Source organism: Pseudopodoces humilis, chromosome 10 (genome assembly GCF_049639895.1).
Source record: "Pseudopodoces humilis isolate 2021_Gansu_Grassland_sample_001 chromosome 10, ASM4963989v1, whole genome shotgun sequence".
NCBI classification, from domain to species: Eukaryota; Metazoa; Chordata; class Aves; order Passeriformes; family Paridae; genus Pseudopodoces; species Pseudopodoces humilis.
In genome coordinates, this window is record NC_142209.1 from 853744 (window position 1) to 870745 (window position 17002).

The 17002-nt window shown below is 43.8% G+C and overlaps 1 protein-coding gene across 2 annotated transcripts in view; it reads left to right on the forward strand.

Annotated features, from left to right (window-relative positions):
• Window positions 1-17002, forward strand: part of NOTCH2 (notch receptor 2) — an 84452-nt gene that overhangs the window by 9100 nt on the left and 58350 nt on the right. For both annotated transcript variants that reach the window (XM_005528650.3, XM_014257566.2), the window contains exons 2-4: window positions 299-380; window positions 10003-10262; window positions 10954-11289. In XM_005528650.3, the coding sequence (XP_005528707.2) occupies window positions 299-380; window positions 10003-10262; window positions 10954-11289 (678 nt within the window). The remainder of the gene's footprint in view (window positions 1-298; window positions 381-10002; window positions 10263-10953; window positions 11290-17002) is intronic.

Consider the following 17002-nt stretch of genomic DNA (forward strand, 5'->3'; position numbering starts at 1 on the left):
AGGTGCTGACACGAACGTCTTTGGAGCTTGCTGAAATTACTGCGCACTTTGCTTTGAAAACCTACCTTAAAGAAATTCTGTTAAGATTTGGTTGCCTGATGAACAAATCTGTATTTGATTCCTCTTTCAGTCTGGCTCTTTTGATGCTGCCAGAGATGAAATTAAACTATGTGATAATGCCTTTGTTTTTGTTCCAGTCCTATAAAATTTTCATTCCCCCGAACGCGCTAACGAAGCTTTGACCTGACATGTATTGTGGCTACGGGTTTGATGGTTGTTTTCTTTTCTTTCCTTTCAGCTCTGCAGTGTATGGATGACTCCAAGCCATGTGTTAATGAGGGAAAGTGCATTCCGTATCAAAATGGTACAGGATATTGCAAGTAAGTTGGTTTCATTTCTAATCATTTTAATTAACCATTTTCTTTCCTTCAGGACCTTAACCAGAAAGGAAATACGAATTTTTAAGATTTCCTTACTGGGTTCTTTCAGCATAACAGTTTTAGCACAGTTGGTGTTTCTTTATGATGCATTAGTTCATGTGTGCTAGCTTTTTGTATTGTAAAAATTTGGGGTTCTTGTTCAGTATTTGGGTTTGGGTCTTGTCAGTTGGATGTCTTTGCACTAGGTTGGGAACTGAGGCCAAACCCATCACAGAGGTAAACTCTGAACCTTGTTTCCAGACCCACAAGCTAAGTTGAAACTTGCTCCCCATCTTCTAGCTCACCTTGCTTTGTAGAGCTCCAGCCTCAATTTAAATATTTTTGAGGTTTTTCAGAACTATTCTGCACTCTGAAGTGTGCCAATTCCCTTCTGCTGCTTGAGAGCAAGTAATACCTGTGAGATGCTAAAAACACACCAACAACCCCCCACAACCAAACATCCACATTTGTTTGCATCATATAAATTGATTTTGGTAGATGTTGGCACCCATCTTCACTTTGTTGCTGCATGGGAAGCTCATCAGCAGGGGCTTTGGCAGGGTGTGTTTTATCTGGAGAATATCACATCTATTTAAATGCAGTTCACCTTTCCAACTGCAGTACTTAGAATTTTTTTTTTTTATTTTTTTTTTAATGAAGTGATATTTTGCCAGAAGATGAATCCTCTTTGTTTGGCTGGGTTAATTTACTATGTCTGCAGTAACCAGATTATTTTCTTAGGGTTGTTTACTTCAACAGTTCAAGTTGTGTCATTTTCTAGCATGCTAAGACATTATCTTAGTGGCAGCATTCTTTAAATATTAGTGAATTTTCTCCTGTTGGTTTAGCTTGGCTAACAGAGCTCTGCTCCTCACACTTCTCCATACTTGCAACTTCCCTAACCACAACCTTTAGTTCTCTATTAATGTGGTACACAGAGCTCAATGTACTTAAATTGCACCTGTGGCACACAAAGGGGAAATCATAATCTAATTTGAGGTTCTCCTCAGGTTCAAATCAATACCTGATGTGCAGAAAGGCCACAGAAAAGCAAATATGTAACTTGTTATTCCTTGTAAGTGTCTTTTAAAATTTCTAACTCTTGCTGCTTCCTATTCTTTTCCTTTCCACGCTTTTAGATTGTTGTCAGCTTAAAGGAGCTGCATCTCTGAAAAGAGAGCAGGAGCTTTTCCTGCTTTTCACTTGTATTTTGAGACTGCAACAAGAAATAAGTGTCTTTTGTAGACTTTTCTGATGTGTACTTAAGCATGTTAGTCTGGAGTCAAAGTTTGTAGGTCACAACAAAGGTAATAAACAAGACTGGTCCTGGTGTTGGTGCTGCTTTTACCTTCCTCAGGACATTCTCTCCAACTTGCATGTTCCATGTCTTAACAATTGATTTTTACAGCCTGAGTTGGTTCATCTGATTAACTTCTGCACTGTTTGTAGTGCAGTTCAGATCTTGACGCATTTCCCACATCACAATGGCAGCTTTGACCACTGTTACATTTTTTTAGCACACGTTTATAATAATAATAATAATGTTGCCTTCCTCCTTGTTGTGCAAAGTGTTCTTGCAGGTTTTAAACCAACCCCTCCTTCAAGAAACAGCTCAGTTGCTTTGCAGGTGCTGTATTAATTGGAAAGGCTAACAAAGAGCTGTATACAGAGATTAGTAAGTGTCTTTTAGTCCTGGCTCAAGCATACTTATTTTGCAGAAAGGAAGGAAAAAAGTAGCAAAACCCACCTCAGTTGTAAAGTCTCTACCTTTAGCAAGCTGATTGTTAGCATCCTGTTTTGGTTTTAACTTTTTTTTTTTTTTTCCTTTCCTGCACTATGAGGAACTCTGAATAGGGGAACTTTCTCTCAGGTTTAGTAACCTAAATGACTTTCTGAATTTTTTGATGGTTGAAAAAGCAGAAATGTTTTGCTCAGGAAATTGAATTTATTACTAAAGCAAGTGGCTTGGCTTGTAAGTCTGCAGGATCTCTCAATGATTAGCAGCATCTCCACCCCTTCCACTTTCTTTAAGTTATCTGCAGTACTTCCTCTGCTGGGCAATAAGTTGTTATAACAGGCTCTCTTCCTCCTTCTGTACCTCCTCCTGGCTGAGCTGTTTGCTGTAGTGTGTGGTTGGGCCATCCAGTCAGTCTTGCTGTCTCCTAGGTGAACTGCTGAGGGAGAACCTGCCTCAGCAATAACCAAATGTGATAAGATATGAGTAAGCACCGATAACAAAACACCTAGTCGGGATATTTGTCCCGGCAGCGTAGTGCTGAAGCACTTTCCTTCATCTGGAAATCCTGTGGCATCTACTGCATTAAAAGAGAAAGCTGATTTTCTGCTAGGAAACTGTTATGGTGGTGCATCTGGCATCTGTTATGGGAACAGTGGTTGTGACCCTTGTAAGGAAGCCGGGGTTGGAGCTTTATCAGATTGCTCTTGCGAGCGCCCTTTAAGTAGCTCTGTTCCCCTGGTGACGCTGCTGGCCCACGGCTGTCATCCTGTGCCACTGCTCGATAAAGTTACTGACCTCCTCTGACCTTGATTTTATATTTAGAAAATTACACATTCCTGTGTTTGCATCTTCCAAAGCTGTTTTTTTTTTGTGTGTGAGAGCTCTCTTCCAGACTCATTCAGCGGCTCTCATGGTGAGGGTGAAGGCCTTACTCCACAGAATATGTCAGTCTGCAGCAGCACTGAAGGGGACCCGTCCTTCCAAACTTTTCTTGGTCCTGCTTTGACAAAAGGCAGGTTCAGTTTGGAGTTTGGCTTTGCTTTGCACTGTGATGGGTGTTTTGTTGCTGTGATGGGTGGGGTTTTTTTTGTTTTTCCCCTCCAAGCATCTCCAGGCAGCCTTTTACACATTGAGGTGTCAAACACGAGGGAGCCTTCTTGTATCCTCTCATATCCAAAGAGAAGCCGTTGCTTAGTGCTGATTGTGACCATCACAGCGAAGCAATTTCTCGTCTCCCTGCTGCTGGATGAGTGGGAAGCAGCAGTGGGAAGAGTCCATGGGGCAGTGCTGTGAACTTTGCAGCGTTCCTGCAGTTGCAGCAGGCTGGGAGCAGGGAGCTGTTTCAAGGACAAGCAGAGCAGGGATTTTGGCATCGCTGCCTGCTGCTTTCTGAGCACAGGGATCTGCTCTGCTGCAGGGGGATGCTGGATTGGGCAGTGCCTCTGCTTGGAATGGGGCAGGGCCCTAGAGCAGAGGCTCTTAAGTGATTTCCCCGTGTGCCACAGCTGTGGCCTCTCCCAACTTCCCACCCCAGTGGCAGGGAGAGAAGCAGAAGTGGGAAGGGTGTTGACACAGGGGTGCTGCAAGGTTTAGGGAGGAAACTGGTCCTTGCCATTTCTTGTGCTTGGCAGGCTTGGCCGACTGAATTTTCGTCTTTAGGAGTGTTGTGATTTGTGTATCCAGAAGGGATAGCTGTGCCTCTGTGAAACCAAGCACTGCTTTAACACTGAGGTCTTCTGCTGCTCCTGATGGTGTAAAAAAACCTCAAAGCTGTGGTTAGTCAAGTGGGGAGGCTGGAGAGCCAAAAATTCAGCCTCCTTCAGCGCAGCCTTTCATGCCCCAAGCTCCAGGGTTTGTACAGCTTTGTGTGCCTCTGTCTCTCCAGTGAGCAGGGCTTCTCTCGCCGTGTGCTGAAGTTTGTGCACCTTTCACATAGCATAAAACAGTCTTATGTGTGGACTGGCAACCTCTAAAAAATACTGAACTCAAAGCAGCAATGGCATGGCAGTAAGGGGCTTCTATCCTAATTCTAGCTGCCAGTAATTTCAACTCCCTTGCAAGGCTTTTCACCTACCTTTCCTTCAAGATGGATCTTCATAAATGAATTTTAACTTGGATTTAAGAGGACTTCTGGGGCTGAAGGCAAGATCCAAGACTGCAGAACTGCTTCTGAGACTGCAGCTGATATCTGCTTAGGATCTGTCTCGAGAGACTAATCACTCCTAGGGTAGTGAATGGGGAATACCCATAGGAGACCTTGTAGCAGGATGAGGTCTGAGAGTTTTCCAGAAGAGGCTAAATGCAGAAGTTGAAAGGTTGTCCCTTTCTGAGAATGGTCTGCCCTTTTCTGTTTCCTTCTGTCTCCTTTCAGAAGTTAAAGGAGACCCTTGAGACCAGAGCAGAGGAAAAAGGGGAGAGTACACACACTGCTAGCTTAGATTCTGGGAACAGAGTAGTGATTTTCAGTGGTAATTATTTTATTGTGAGTTACCTGCACACACCGAGAGCTCCTCTTTTGTGATGGGCAGAAAAAGCCAAACTAAACCTCGTCTGCTCAGACTGTGGAGCAGCTCTGCAGAGGCACTTTCTGTGGGCTGGGAACAATAGCTGTGTGCTGCTTTAAAGGCAGGGCAGGGAGGGCCGTCCCATCCCATCGTTTGCATTCAATGTATGACGCATAAATGGGCGCCTTGAGACATGGGAAGGAGCGTTTGTAAAGCTAACCAGAGAATCCTGTTCTCCCTCCTGAGAGGAGGTGTAGGTGTGGGAGTCAGAACCCAGGAGCCAGAGGGAAGTCTGGTTAAAATCTGTAACGAAATAGCTGGGACCCTTCTCACGTTTAGTCATCAGACAGAATTTTTTTCCCTCTTCGGTGAAGCATCTTCCAGTCAAAGTGGAGGGAGTGTTGGGCTGGAGGGGGGGAGAAACAGGACTACGAGGAAATTCTTCCCTTCTCTTTTTAAATTAAAACCATCTGCTTTCTTCTGTGCATCTCCAGATGATATCATGGGCCCGAGTAGAAAACTCCCATGAACATCAGACATCTGGAAGTCTGGTTAAAATTGTCTATAAGGTGCATTTGAAGAGACTATCTTATGACTGTGCCCAGGCAAATATAGTACAGCACATGAGGAAGTTTTTCCAACAGACCAGACATATTTTTCAAATAGAAGTCTATTGAAAGCAGGAGAGAGCTAAGTTTTGGAAGGTAGCTTTGATGTAGTTCTGTGGCAGAAGAGCCAAAAGCACAGCTTTTGTGAGCCTTCCACTTGGATTTGCAGCATTAGGTTGTTAGAGTGAATGCAGCTCTCTGGATTTGTGGATACTTCAAATTTGGATAAATACCTTCGTTTTGTTCCTACGTCTCTTGTTTAGCTCCATGAGAGCCTGAGCTAAGGCAAATGCAGGCTGGAGCTGAAAAGGAGGAGGGGGAAAAAAAAAAAAAAAAAAGGCTGAGCTCTAAAGTATTTGTGCTGGAAAGTAGCCCAGAGAGAGTAAAGGAGAAGCTTTAATTAGAAGCAGCTGCATAGCTGATGCAGCCCACAGGACATTTTCCCATTTCAAACTCTCTAGCTTTCAGAAATCATGATTTGAATTAAGTTGTATGTGAAATTTGTTCTTAAAAGATTAAATTCCTGTTGAAGTAGGTTAAGAGACCTCATGTGCTTCCAGAAAGTGCCAGAACAAACTCCATCTTCCTGTTTCTTTTTCTGAGTGTTAGATGGAAAACTGAGGAGATACAGTGGCTTTTATTTGGAAAAGATTTGGTTTCCTGTTCTGAGCATGTCATTTGGAGCTGACACAAGCTGCTACAATTTTAAGCTGCTCTGTAGACAAGTGGGGTTTTTTTCCTCTCCTAAAGAAAACTTGAAAGAGTAGGTTGGGATGAGAGCAGAGCAGGGGTGGTGGGAAGCTGGAGCTGCTGTTGAGTTTAATCATATCCTTTAAAAAAGTCTGGGCTAAGACTGCATGTTTTCAGTGTTTGCCTCTGGTTTTAGAAGAACAATGTGGTGCCCAACATGAATCAGGGGCAAATATTTGCAGTTTTGTCTACACCAACATTTAGAGCTAAATTACTAGTATTTGTGCCTAGAGATGTTGATGATGGGAGACATGGTTGAAGATCTGAACCGTAGGTTTTTTATTCTTTAACATTGAAAAAGGATTGCACTGAATTGCTGGAGGGCAAAATTGCATAGCTCTGTGACCAAGCACTTCTCCAGGAGGAGAAGAAAATGTTGGGTACGAGGGCCATGGGTACCTGACCTACCATCTCTCCACAGGCAGGCATGTTCCTTCTTCCAAATAAAAAGAGCTGAAGTTGAAAGAGGTTTTGCTGTTCCCTTTTGGGAGCCCTCCCTCATGTTTTTCTGATAGAAGATACCAGGACAAGCCTGGTCTTGGAGTGCTCTTCAACTTTGTACCAGAACATTTGTGTACAAAATGCTGGGCTGTTTGTGGGTGATGATTGTCTCAGAGCACATATCTCAGCTTTCCTCTTCACTCATACCAGCAATACTCTTAATCAGTGTTTAGGCTCCCTTCTCCCACTTGGCTGGGGGCAACTGTTAAATGCACCTTCCAGTGTCCCTGAGTGTTGGGGATTGGAGAGAAGACACGGTTTGGGGGTTTATTTACTTGTGGACAAAACACAAAATGTTCCTCTAGGATTTCTGGTTTGCTTTACAGCCTTTCAATGAAAAAGCGCTTTAGCACTGAAATTCTAGGTGTGTTTTGGTTTATTTTGTAGCTGCTGGTGGAGTGGGTGGTGTTGGAGGATTTCTGATGGCATGGCCTGGGTGGGGTTCTGTGAAGCTCTGGTTTGTTGCTCCTTCTTTCGTGGTAAAGAGCTGCAAGCGCCTGTGCTGTGCTGTCTGAGGAGCTTGGTGTGCTGATGAAACCGGGAGAAATCCCCAAAACCAAACCTTGGGGGAGGCTCCTGGGACTGAAGTCCAGCTCCTCTTCACACAGCCAGCTGCACATGGATGCCCAGAGACGTGGTTTAGCTGTGGCTGCCCAGAGGGTCCCTGAGCAGAGGCTGCACTCGGTGTGCAGGCTCGGATGCCGTGGGAGTGGAGCAGTGCTCCAGCTCCTGGCACAGCTGTCTCTGCTGCCTGCCAGCCCTCCATGGGATCCAGCTCCTACAAAGCCGTGCTGGAGCAAGGAGAGATTTTGGATGCTCAAGGAAGGCTGTAGCCCGTGTGGCTCAGGCCCAGAATAGCCCAAGAGTGCCTCTCGTGTGATGTGGCTGCAGCTCACACTGACCCACGGCCCTGGGCTCTTAACCGAAGACGGCACAGGAGGCAGAGGCTATTATGCATTGCTATTGTCTTAGGATTTGCTTTCTGTAACTTTATTAATCCTGCCTTGCCCTGCAAAATCTCTCCTTTCATCTCTGTTCTTGGCTATGAAGTTGAAAGTATTAAGGTATGGTGAAAGGAGCCTAATTTGGGTGTGGACAGCGGTAAATTACAATTACGCACATATGACTTTCCTGCTTTAGACATATGGCTAAAGCTAGTTAATAATTTTTAACATGAGAAAAAACAGTTGTGGTCATCTAGTAATGACCCCTTGCCTAACTTGGATAATAACCTCTCTGAATAGCTTTGTTTGCACTAGCGTGCATACTCTCCCTCAAACAGCCAATCCTGGTGTTCTTTTAAACAAGCATGAGTGATGGAGAAATTCCACTACAACCTTAAATGCATTGTTCCCCTCTGCTGCTGAGAGACTGTGTATAAGTCTGGGTCTGAAAATAAAGATACTACCCTATTTCTAATTTGAGTTCATCTAGCTTAAAGTTTTAAATTCTCAGTTCTGTTATATGCTGGGAATTATTGTTAAATCTGTGTTTTATAGTGGACACTTGGAGCTTTTGATTAAATGTCTTGTTCCCTTTGCTAAAGAGACTGAGCCACCTGAGCTTTTCATTGTGGCCAGAGTTTTCTATTAATCATTACTGTTGGCTTCTTTGAATTCATTTGAGCTCTTCCCTCTTAAAGAGCAAGCACCAGAACTGATGCAGTGGCTGTACCAAGCATTTATCAGGTGTAGCATAATCTCATTTATTCCTGCTTGATATTTGCTGTTTGTACATGTAAAGTATTCCTGGCTGGACTGCCACGCTAGGAATTCACATTTCTCTGGCTGTTAGGAATTCCCAGAGCAAGTGTGTTGTTCCCAGCTCAGTTCCCTGTTTTGGGAGGGATGCCCTATGTGTTTTGTTTCTAGGTGTATAACTTTGCAGTGCTAAAGCACATTTTGGGTGCTGACTACCTTCTCTCTGTTGAGAACTTATCTTCTACCTGCATATTTGACCAGCATTGATGTTTTCCTTTGTTAATAATCAATAGATGTGTTGAATAGCATAGGAACAAAGGCAGATTGCTGTAGGATTCTGTTTAAAACACAACTTCATGTCCATTCTTTGATTTTCAGATCCTGTCTGGTTATTTGTGGTGTTTTGTTGTGATGGGTTTGGTTTGGTTTTGGTTTGTTTTTTTGATGGTGGTGGTTGTTGTTGTTTATGTGGTTTTGCTTTTTTCCCCCTCCAATCTCCACTACTTTAAAGTGCATAAGGAAAAAAACATTTTCTAACAATCCCTTTACTGTTACATTCCTGCTTGAGGACTATAGATTTTGTGTATTTCTTATAGCTGGCATCTCCTCCCTTCAGATAAGAGTAACTCACTGATTTAATAATTTTTCCTTTCCTCATCTGGAACAAAACATATCTGATGTTCACCTCTGGTTTGTTTTGGTTTTTTGGGCTTTTTTTTACTATGAAATATGTGGTTCTCATGGGCTGAATCTTGGTTTACTCATAGGTTACAGCAGAGAGCTGCAAGGGGTCTGTGCTGTGTTAGGTGTTATTTTTATCCAGTGTGTAGCCTTGCAGCTTTCTGCTACCTGCTAGAATTAAATGGAACTGGGGGGGCACAGAGGTGGGCTTTGCAGGCTTGCTTGCCTGGATCCTCTGTCTCTGGAAGTTAAATGGTAAATCTGTAGTACAAAGGCCAGTTAAAAGATGGATTACAGCTGACAAGCGTAGTCAGACTGTATTGACATAAGTTTAGGTTAGAGAGAAGCAACTGCAATTATTCTGCAGTTGGAGATCTTTGTATAAAATACTGCCCTGCTTGTAGATAGTGTGTGTGTACTCGTTTTTCTGTGGGAGACAGAGGAACAATGACCTTGTCGTTCGGGTGCTCGCCAGGGGCGTGGGAGACCTGAGTGCAGCGCTTGTGTTGCTATTTGAGTGCAGGCTTGAGCGAGTCCCAGTCCCAGATGCACTTATCAGCAGGAGGATGGAGCAGTATTCCTGTCTCACGGGAGCCTGGTGGAGACAGAGCTGCTGCACATCTCCAGCTCCCCAGACGCTGCGTTTGTACGATGTTTGTATAAATATTCTCGGAAGATGGATAATACCTGGTGTTAATGCCTTATTAAACTGCTCGGTTTTCCTCTAACAAAGGGTTAGTATGGGAGTAGGTGCAAGGGGTTGTTACTCAGCAGTTGTTTAACGCTCAGGCTCTGCTGAAGTTTTGAAGGGAAGTGCAAAAGCGAGGTTCTGCATTTGATACGGCTCCGATTGAATGTGGCATTGATTTTGCAATGAGCGATTTCACCATTTGCACTCAAGAGTCCAGTGGTCTCATTCGAGACAGTCCCACAGGAAATCCCTGTTACGCTTGTGACGTCAGCCCTTAGGTTTGTTAGTGTCACCATCAATTATTGCGAACTTTAAGACTTTTGGTGGCCATGGGACCTCGTTCCTGGAATCTTCCCAGAGCAGCAGGGCTTCAGGTGGGAGCGCTGCAATTCATTTTTTCTCTCTTGCAGGTGTCGAGAAGGTTTTCTTGGAGACTACTGTCAGTACAGGAACCCCTGTGAGAGCAACACCTGCAAGAACGGGGGGACCTGTGAAGCTGCATCCCTGATAGGAAAACCAACGTGCAGGTGTGCTCCAGGATTCACGGGGGAGGAATGCCAGTACTCAGAATCTCACCTGTGCTACGTGTCCCAGCCCTGCCTGAACGGAGGCACTTGTCACCCCCACGGCCAGGACACCTACGAGTGCGTCTGTCTTCCCGGTTTCACAGGTGGGCTTCTGCGTTTGTGCCTCCAGACCCCCTCCTTTGGGAACAGCTTCGCCCTGGAATGTTCTGGGGCAGTTGTAATACGCTCTCAGATTTTCTAGCTCCAGCACAGGAAATGAGAGGAAGTCTAAATGACTTCATGACCAAAAAAAGCAAAGGGGAATGGGGAATCAGACTCCCTACCCTTTACACGTAAGCAGAAAAATATTTGGATATTGTGGGGTTGTCCACATGGGAAAACTGAATGCAGAAACTACTCTGAAGTGGCTGTTGCACTTTGAATTCAGAGTCTAGTTTCTAGAAAAAAACCCAAAAACAGGCAGCAAATTTGGCCAGCAGAATCTTTCTATGGGAAAACAATATTTTGATGCCTGAGGGGTGGCATGAAAATTTATTCCTTTCATTCTTGAAGGGGAGGTGACTGTTGGTGTGTGTAATATGACTTCAGGTTGATTTTATAAATCACAACATTCTATATATCTTGCTGCAACCTGGTTAATGACTTCATAGTGTAACCACAAATTTATTTCCATTTCAGATATAATACGGTAAAATGCAGACATCAGTTTTCCTGTAGCAATGTAAAGATTTGGTTCAGTAAAAATTTAGAGGCAACACGAAAGAAAAGCTGTTTTCCACGGAAATAACCTTTCATTAAGAAATAACCATTCAACCCTGCCTTGATTTCCTAAAGGAAAGGAATGCCAGTGGATTGATGCCTGCACATCTCAACCTTGTGCCAATGGAAGTACCTGCACGGTGTCTGGGAATAAGTTCTCCTGCTCCTGCCTGGCTGGCTACACCGGGCAGAAGTGTGAGATAGACGTGAATGAGTGTGGCACGCCGGGGCTGTGCCAGCACGGTGGCACCTGTGTCAACCTGCCCGGCTCCTACCGCTGCCAGTGCCGGCCGGGCTACACGGGGCACCGCTGCGAGAGCGTCTACGTGCCCTGCTCGCCGTCCCCCTGCATGAACGGGGGCACCTGCCACCAAACCAGCGACTTCACCTTCGAGTGCAACTGCCTGCCAGGTAACTCTCCTCCACAGGGCTTGGGGCTGGCCTTCTTCCTGCTCTTCTCCTCCGGGGATCTCTCCTCTCTGGGGCTTCTTTTGGGTTTTTCTGTTGCACTTCTTCTGCGCTTTTTGTTTTTTTTTTACTCTTGGATTTCTCAGCTTCTCTGAGCTGAGGTCTTTCGGGATATTCCCTCATGGGGAGTTGCGTTTCTCTCAGTTTTCTGGGTCAGAAGAAAGCTCTAAAGCTCGTCAGGATCTTGTTTCTCGTGTTTATTAGGATGTTATCACAAAACTTGGTAGATTTTTCTAGACTTCCTACACAAGTTCAAATCACTACAGCTTGGCACACTTTGGGCTCTGATGGCACAAAATGACCCTGAACCACACAGCTGCTTCATTTTATATCTGTTTTTACTTTATTAACAATAGACATGTGTATTGTTTTTATATATTAACAAATAAGTTTTCTATATCTACTTACGTAGCTAAAACTGTGACTCACTTTCAACTAATCACTCTTTGTGCTCTCATAAACTGCAGAATCATGGAGAAGAAGGAAGAAGGAGAGCTAAAAGCTACACTTTTTTTTCTTCCATCTTTATGTGTTAAGCATTCTAAAATTTGTATTTTTCACTTCAGTGACATACTAAACATTCTGCTACTTTCTACTTATTTTTTTATAAATCCTGGATTACCCAGGGATATTTGGAAGCCTTTCTGTCAGTGACAAATAGGATTAATTCCATTTTTGGAGAATAGGACAAACAGAGAAATGTCTCTCCATTTCTGGATTCCTGCACTCTGGGATGTGTGTGAGGTGCGAGGGAGAAGTCTCAGCAAGACTGCAGGATGTTAATTTCTGAGTGCTGGGGTTTCCTGATGCAGAAAGGAAGGAAAAGGAAGATGGTTAGAAATGATGAATTTCTCTGGGAGCCAGTTAGAATCAAATAGGTGAAAGCTGTGAGGTAGATTGGGGGAGGTTAGGTTGGTATCTCATAGTGCCCATTTGGAATGTGAAATTCTACAAACATAAGCATTTACAAATGCATAGTTTTGTGTTTGTAAAGTTCACTTCAGTGTTTGAAGAATGAACATGTGCTTTTTTTCCTTCTCCATTTGCAACTCTAAGACACACTAAGTTCTATTCTCTTCTTTTTTTGTCTTCTCCAGTTCCTCCAAATCTAACAACCCACCAGTTCCAAATTTTTACCCTCACCCTTTTTATCTCCTGAGAAATTTTGGTTGCTTGTTTTCTGATGCTGCTAGCTGCCCTGAGTTCATGCACAGCAGGGGTGACATGCCTGCTCAGGACCAGGGTGACCACGTAGGGATGGTCATCATCCTGGTTGGGATGCTGCTCTCATCCTGTCCTCCTCCCTATCCACTTGTCAGCCTTGACCACAGGGCCTTACAAGTTGTCTTTGCATATTCAGGGTATTTTTAGGCTGATATATATATATATATATATTTTTTTTTTTTTTTTACTGAGTAATTCAACTCCATGGGAAAGCTGACTGTTTGGAAATGCTTTGGACTAGACTTCCTACTTGAGTGTAGTACAGTTTGGCACACGCAGACTCGGTGTGTGGTAATAGAGAAAAGGAAACTCTCTTGCCTTAAGCATGTCCCTGTTGTTATTTGTGTGAAGGATGTAGCTGCCCCATTCTGTTTGGGATGAATAGAGAGTGGCTGTGTTCTCATGAGGATCACCTGGAGTCACAGGTCTGTGTGGAAGGGGCATTTAGAGCTTGGGAGAAATGTTCTCTTTTTGGAGACCTTGGTCTTGAGGTGTTGGCTCAAATGACCTTAAAGGTACTTTGCTAACCTTAGTGTCTGCTCTGGGCTGTCTGAGCAAGCATGTGACTTTGAAGAATTTAGCAAAGTCAAGCTTAAAGTAGAAGGAGGGTTCATCTTTATTTTTGAAAGCGATTATTCTAACTATGCTTGAAGGGAGAGTGCAAGTATCTTAATTAACCATTGCCCTGGAGGAATTTATTGCTTTTCTGCTTTGCATCTTTTTAAAATGAAATTATAAACCAAGTATCTCTGGATTAGCAGTCTTGTCCAGAAATTCAGAATTTCCTTAAAAGTCAGATCTGTTTAGCCAGTTCAAGGGCTTTCAGGCCTCGTGCAGGAGCAGCGTGGTGGGAGGAAGAAGAGAGAAAGATGAAGCTGGAAGGACTTGATCCTGTCAAGCTGATGAGACAGTTTGTTTTAGTGATTCTCTCACAGGGGCACGAGACTGAGTAGGAGCAGATTTTCCCTTAGACAAATGTGTGGGCTGGCTGAAATATGGTCAGGAAATGGAAATGAGATTTCTATAGTAACAGTTACACACCTACACTCCTCACACATTTTGGATTATTAGCTGTCTTTTTTGACTTGTTACGCAGTGTGTATAGTGGGGTGAGTTCATGTGGCTCTGAGAGCCTTTACTTTTCTATTTCCTGTATTTGTTTAAGTTGGCCATGCTGTTTTGCTAGCTTGATTTTTAAAACCAGTCATTTGAAAAACAGCAAAAAAAGGGAGCTGTTGGAGAGGCCCAGATGCTTCCACTGAACTCTCTGATAAAAGCAGGGCACCCAGCCATTTCTTTCTCCACTTAGTGCAGAGCATGCAGAGCAAAATTTCTGAAGTGTTGGAAAAGGTTCTGTCTGGGAAGCAAAGGTCAACAGAAAGAGAAGAGAAATGGTGGCCTGTCACGCCTAGGGAGGATGTGAACAAGGCTTGCTCCTCTGGAAGACAGTGCCAAGATTATGGATGAGAAATTCCACTTCAGACTCCCTCTCTGAACTGGAGCAATGCCGATGGTGCTGTGACTATAAATGGAATTGCTCTGGCCCTTCTGGACTGCCTGAAGATGCTGCCACTGCTGAGTGCTGTGGCCACAGAGGCAGCAGGCAGCTACATCTCAAAATGCTGGAGTGGTTTTTGATAGGATTTAGTGTCTTGTGACCTGTAAAAGTGCTTTGAAGACACTGTCCCCAAGCAGCAGTTTAGGCATAATTAGGCTACTACTGCACTGGCCTGGAAATGAGTTCTTGTTTCCTTCTTAGCTTTTCAGTGAGTTTAATCTATTTGTAAATACAGATGGGTGAGAATGAGAGCTTGAAAAAGTAGGAAAAACCCAGAACCTGGAGCTGTGTGTCACAGCAGCTTTTCCTACTGTCACACGAGTGCTGTTTATGTACGGTGTAATCCAGCTGCTATTTAAAATTCCCAGGTTCCCATGTCACTTGTGGATGTACACAAACAAATCCTGCATTAGGTAATCCACAAAGTCATGTGTGTTAAGTCAGCAATTGGTGGCAAGCATCAAGTGAAGTTATATATATATATATATATATATATATATATATATATATATATATATATATATATATTCATTATGGGTATTGCATCTATCTGGAAGGTAACCTCATTTTTTATCCGTCTGTCTTAATCATTTTTCCTCTGGGCTTTGTTTGTCAGGATTGTAGACAAGTGGGCATGTTAGGTCAATCATAACACTGTAGTAGCAAAGAAAGAAATTTTCCTTGAAGGAGACATAACCTGAAGCATTAGCAACTCCTTTGAATATAAGAATGAGCTCATAGTCATAAATATTTGACAAAAAAGGACTTCATTTGGCAACTAACCTTTCATGGAATGTTAAACAAGTCAATAGAGGAAGTTCTTAGCTGGGAAAGTGATTATTCATTGTTATCCATCAAAATAATTACCCATTAACTAAGATAAGGACCCTAGGGAATTCCAAGGGCTTGTTCAGGAAACGATCTGTCAGGCTGGAGCTGGCTGTTTATGAGAGCTGGAGCACTTCCTGGGAAGAGGAAGAAGTAACCTCACGCCCAGCCACCGGTGGGGACGAGCTTTGGGGACGAGCACCCGAGCTCTGAGGTTCTCCTTGGCTGCAGCCTTGGGCTCCCAGGTGAGGTGGGTGCCCCTCTGTTCCAGCCCAGATGCCAGCTTGGGTAGCCCAGCTTAGTTTTTTCTCTCTGCCATCCCTGATTTCCTGCCAGCAGGCCCAAAGTCTGGAGATAACATGGCATTTTTCAGGCATAATTTCCTGAATATCTGTTCCCGCTGCTAACTGGCCCTGAAACCGGCCTAGAAAGTCTGGGGTGTCATTTATAGGTTGAAATAAGGCTGAAGGACTAAGATTTGGAGGGAATTGGATCTGATGCTCTGCAACGGGGTGGAGATGTCAGATGACATAAGAATAAAGTTATCTGCTTGTGTCAGTCTGTGTTTCACTAGGGGAGGAACAACATGCTGTTAGCAGTGGGAACACTTTTCCCCTTGAGGTTCTCATTCCTCAGTTTGATGTGCTTTGAGATACAGAGCAAAAGTCAGGATGTGGATTGCAGACTGCTCTCGTGCAGGGAGAAAACACAGGACAACATGTGAGTCCCAGCACAGGGGGGAGCAGGAAGCAGTGTCAGGTGTCCAAATACATCAAAACAGCGAGCTCTGTAGCTTTCTGGAAGAGAGTCAGGTTATATAACTGCAGAATTAGATGCTGGGACCCCAGCTAGAGAAGAGCTCACATATCTCAGAGCAGCTCTTTGCTGGTGTAACTGGTTAAAATGTGAAAATACAGAACGGCTTGGTGAGGTTTTAGTAGTGGGCTGATTTCCGTGCTTTATTCTGGAAATAATTGGGCCACTTTAAATTTGTGTGAAGTGCAGTGAGAGAGTTTAAATGCCTGCTGTCAGAAATTTGTTTACTAGAAAGTAGGGCTGGTCTTTGTATTATCCAAACTGAAGAGATAAGAACTTAAACCTTTTGTCTTTGTGGTTGTGGGTGCATTTCCACGCTGATCACGTGTGGGCATGAGTGCAATGTGTGGTCAGTGGGATGATTCCTCCCAAGCTGAAACACAAGCTGATAGGACACCCTTGTGTTTTACAGCTGAGCCTTTCCTCAAGCTTGGTAGCTTTATACAGTTTTAAACACTAAAGCTAAACACTAAAGCTAATTGTTTTCCCTGGTAGTTGTTCCTTTTTGCCAGGAAGGTGCTGCTGTAATGATTGAGGACTCTGGCTAAGCATGTTATATTTCCTCTTTGTTTTAAGCTTCCCTACTGCCATGAGATCTTTCTAGGATCTTGGGTGGAGGTTGGAAGGGCTTTGAAGGGAGAGAGTCATATTGAAGGTCTTGTAGTTTGGGTTTGGTTGTTTTGTTGGTTGTTTTTTGGCAATGTTGAGTCTGTTGTTCCTTGCTGATGCACTTGATGCAGCTTGGCACTTCCCAGCTCTTCTGTAGAGCTGGGGAAGTTCAAGAGATGGGAATGCACATGAATCACCTCCAGTCTCTGGAGAGCAGCAGTAGTCTGGAGAAGCTGGCTCAGGGCTTTATAGTCTCATCTGCCACACAGCACGATCTGTGGTGGACCAGATGTTACTTAGAGGGGCTGTGTGACTTGACACAGATGTTATGGAAGTGTCTGGAACGGGGCATCAAAAGTAGAGGGGTTAAAGCATGATTTTGGATGAGAGAACTGTGTCATGTTAATATTACATTCCAAAGCAGTGAAGAGGCAGAGCTGGTGTTTTAAATTAACATGTGTGTTCTGGAATCATTTACTTCATCCACATTAGCATGCATTCCACTTGTGCTTTGATAAATAGCTCTCTCATCCAACACAAATGGCAGGTTTATTTAATGAAGCATGAAATAAATCAGCAGGGGAAATCAAGGGGAAGACGCATCACTGACAGCTCCCTTCC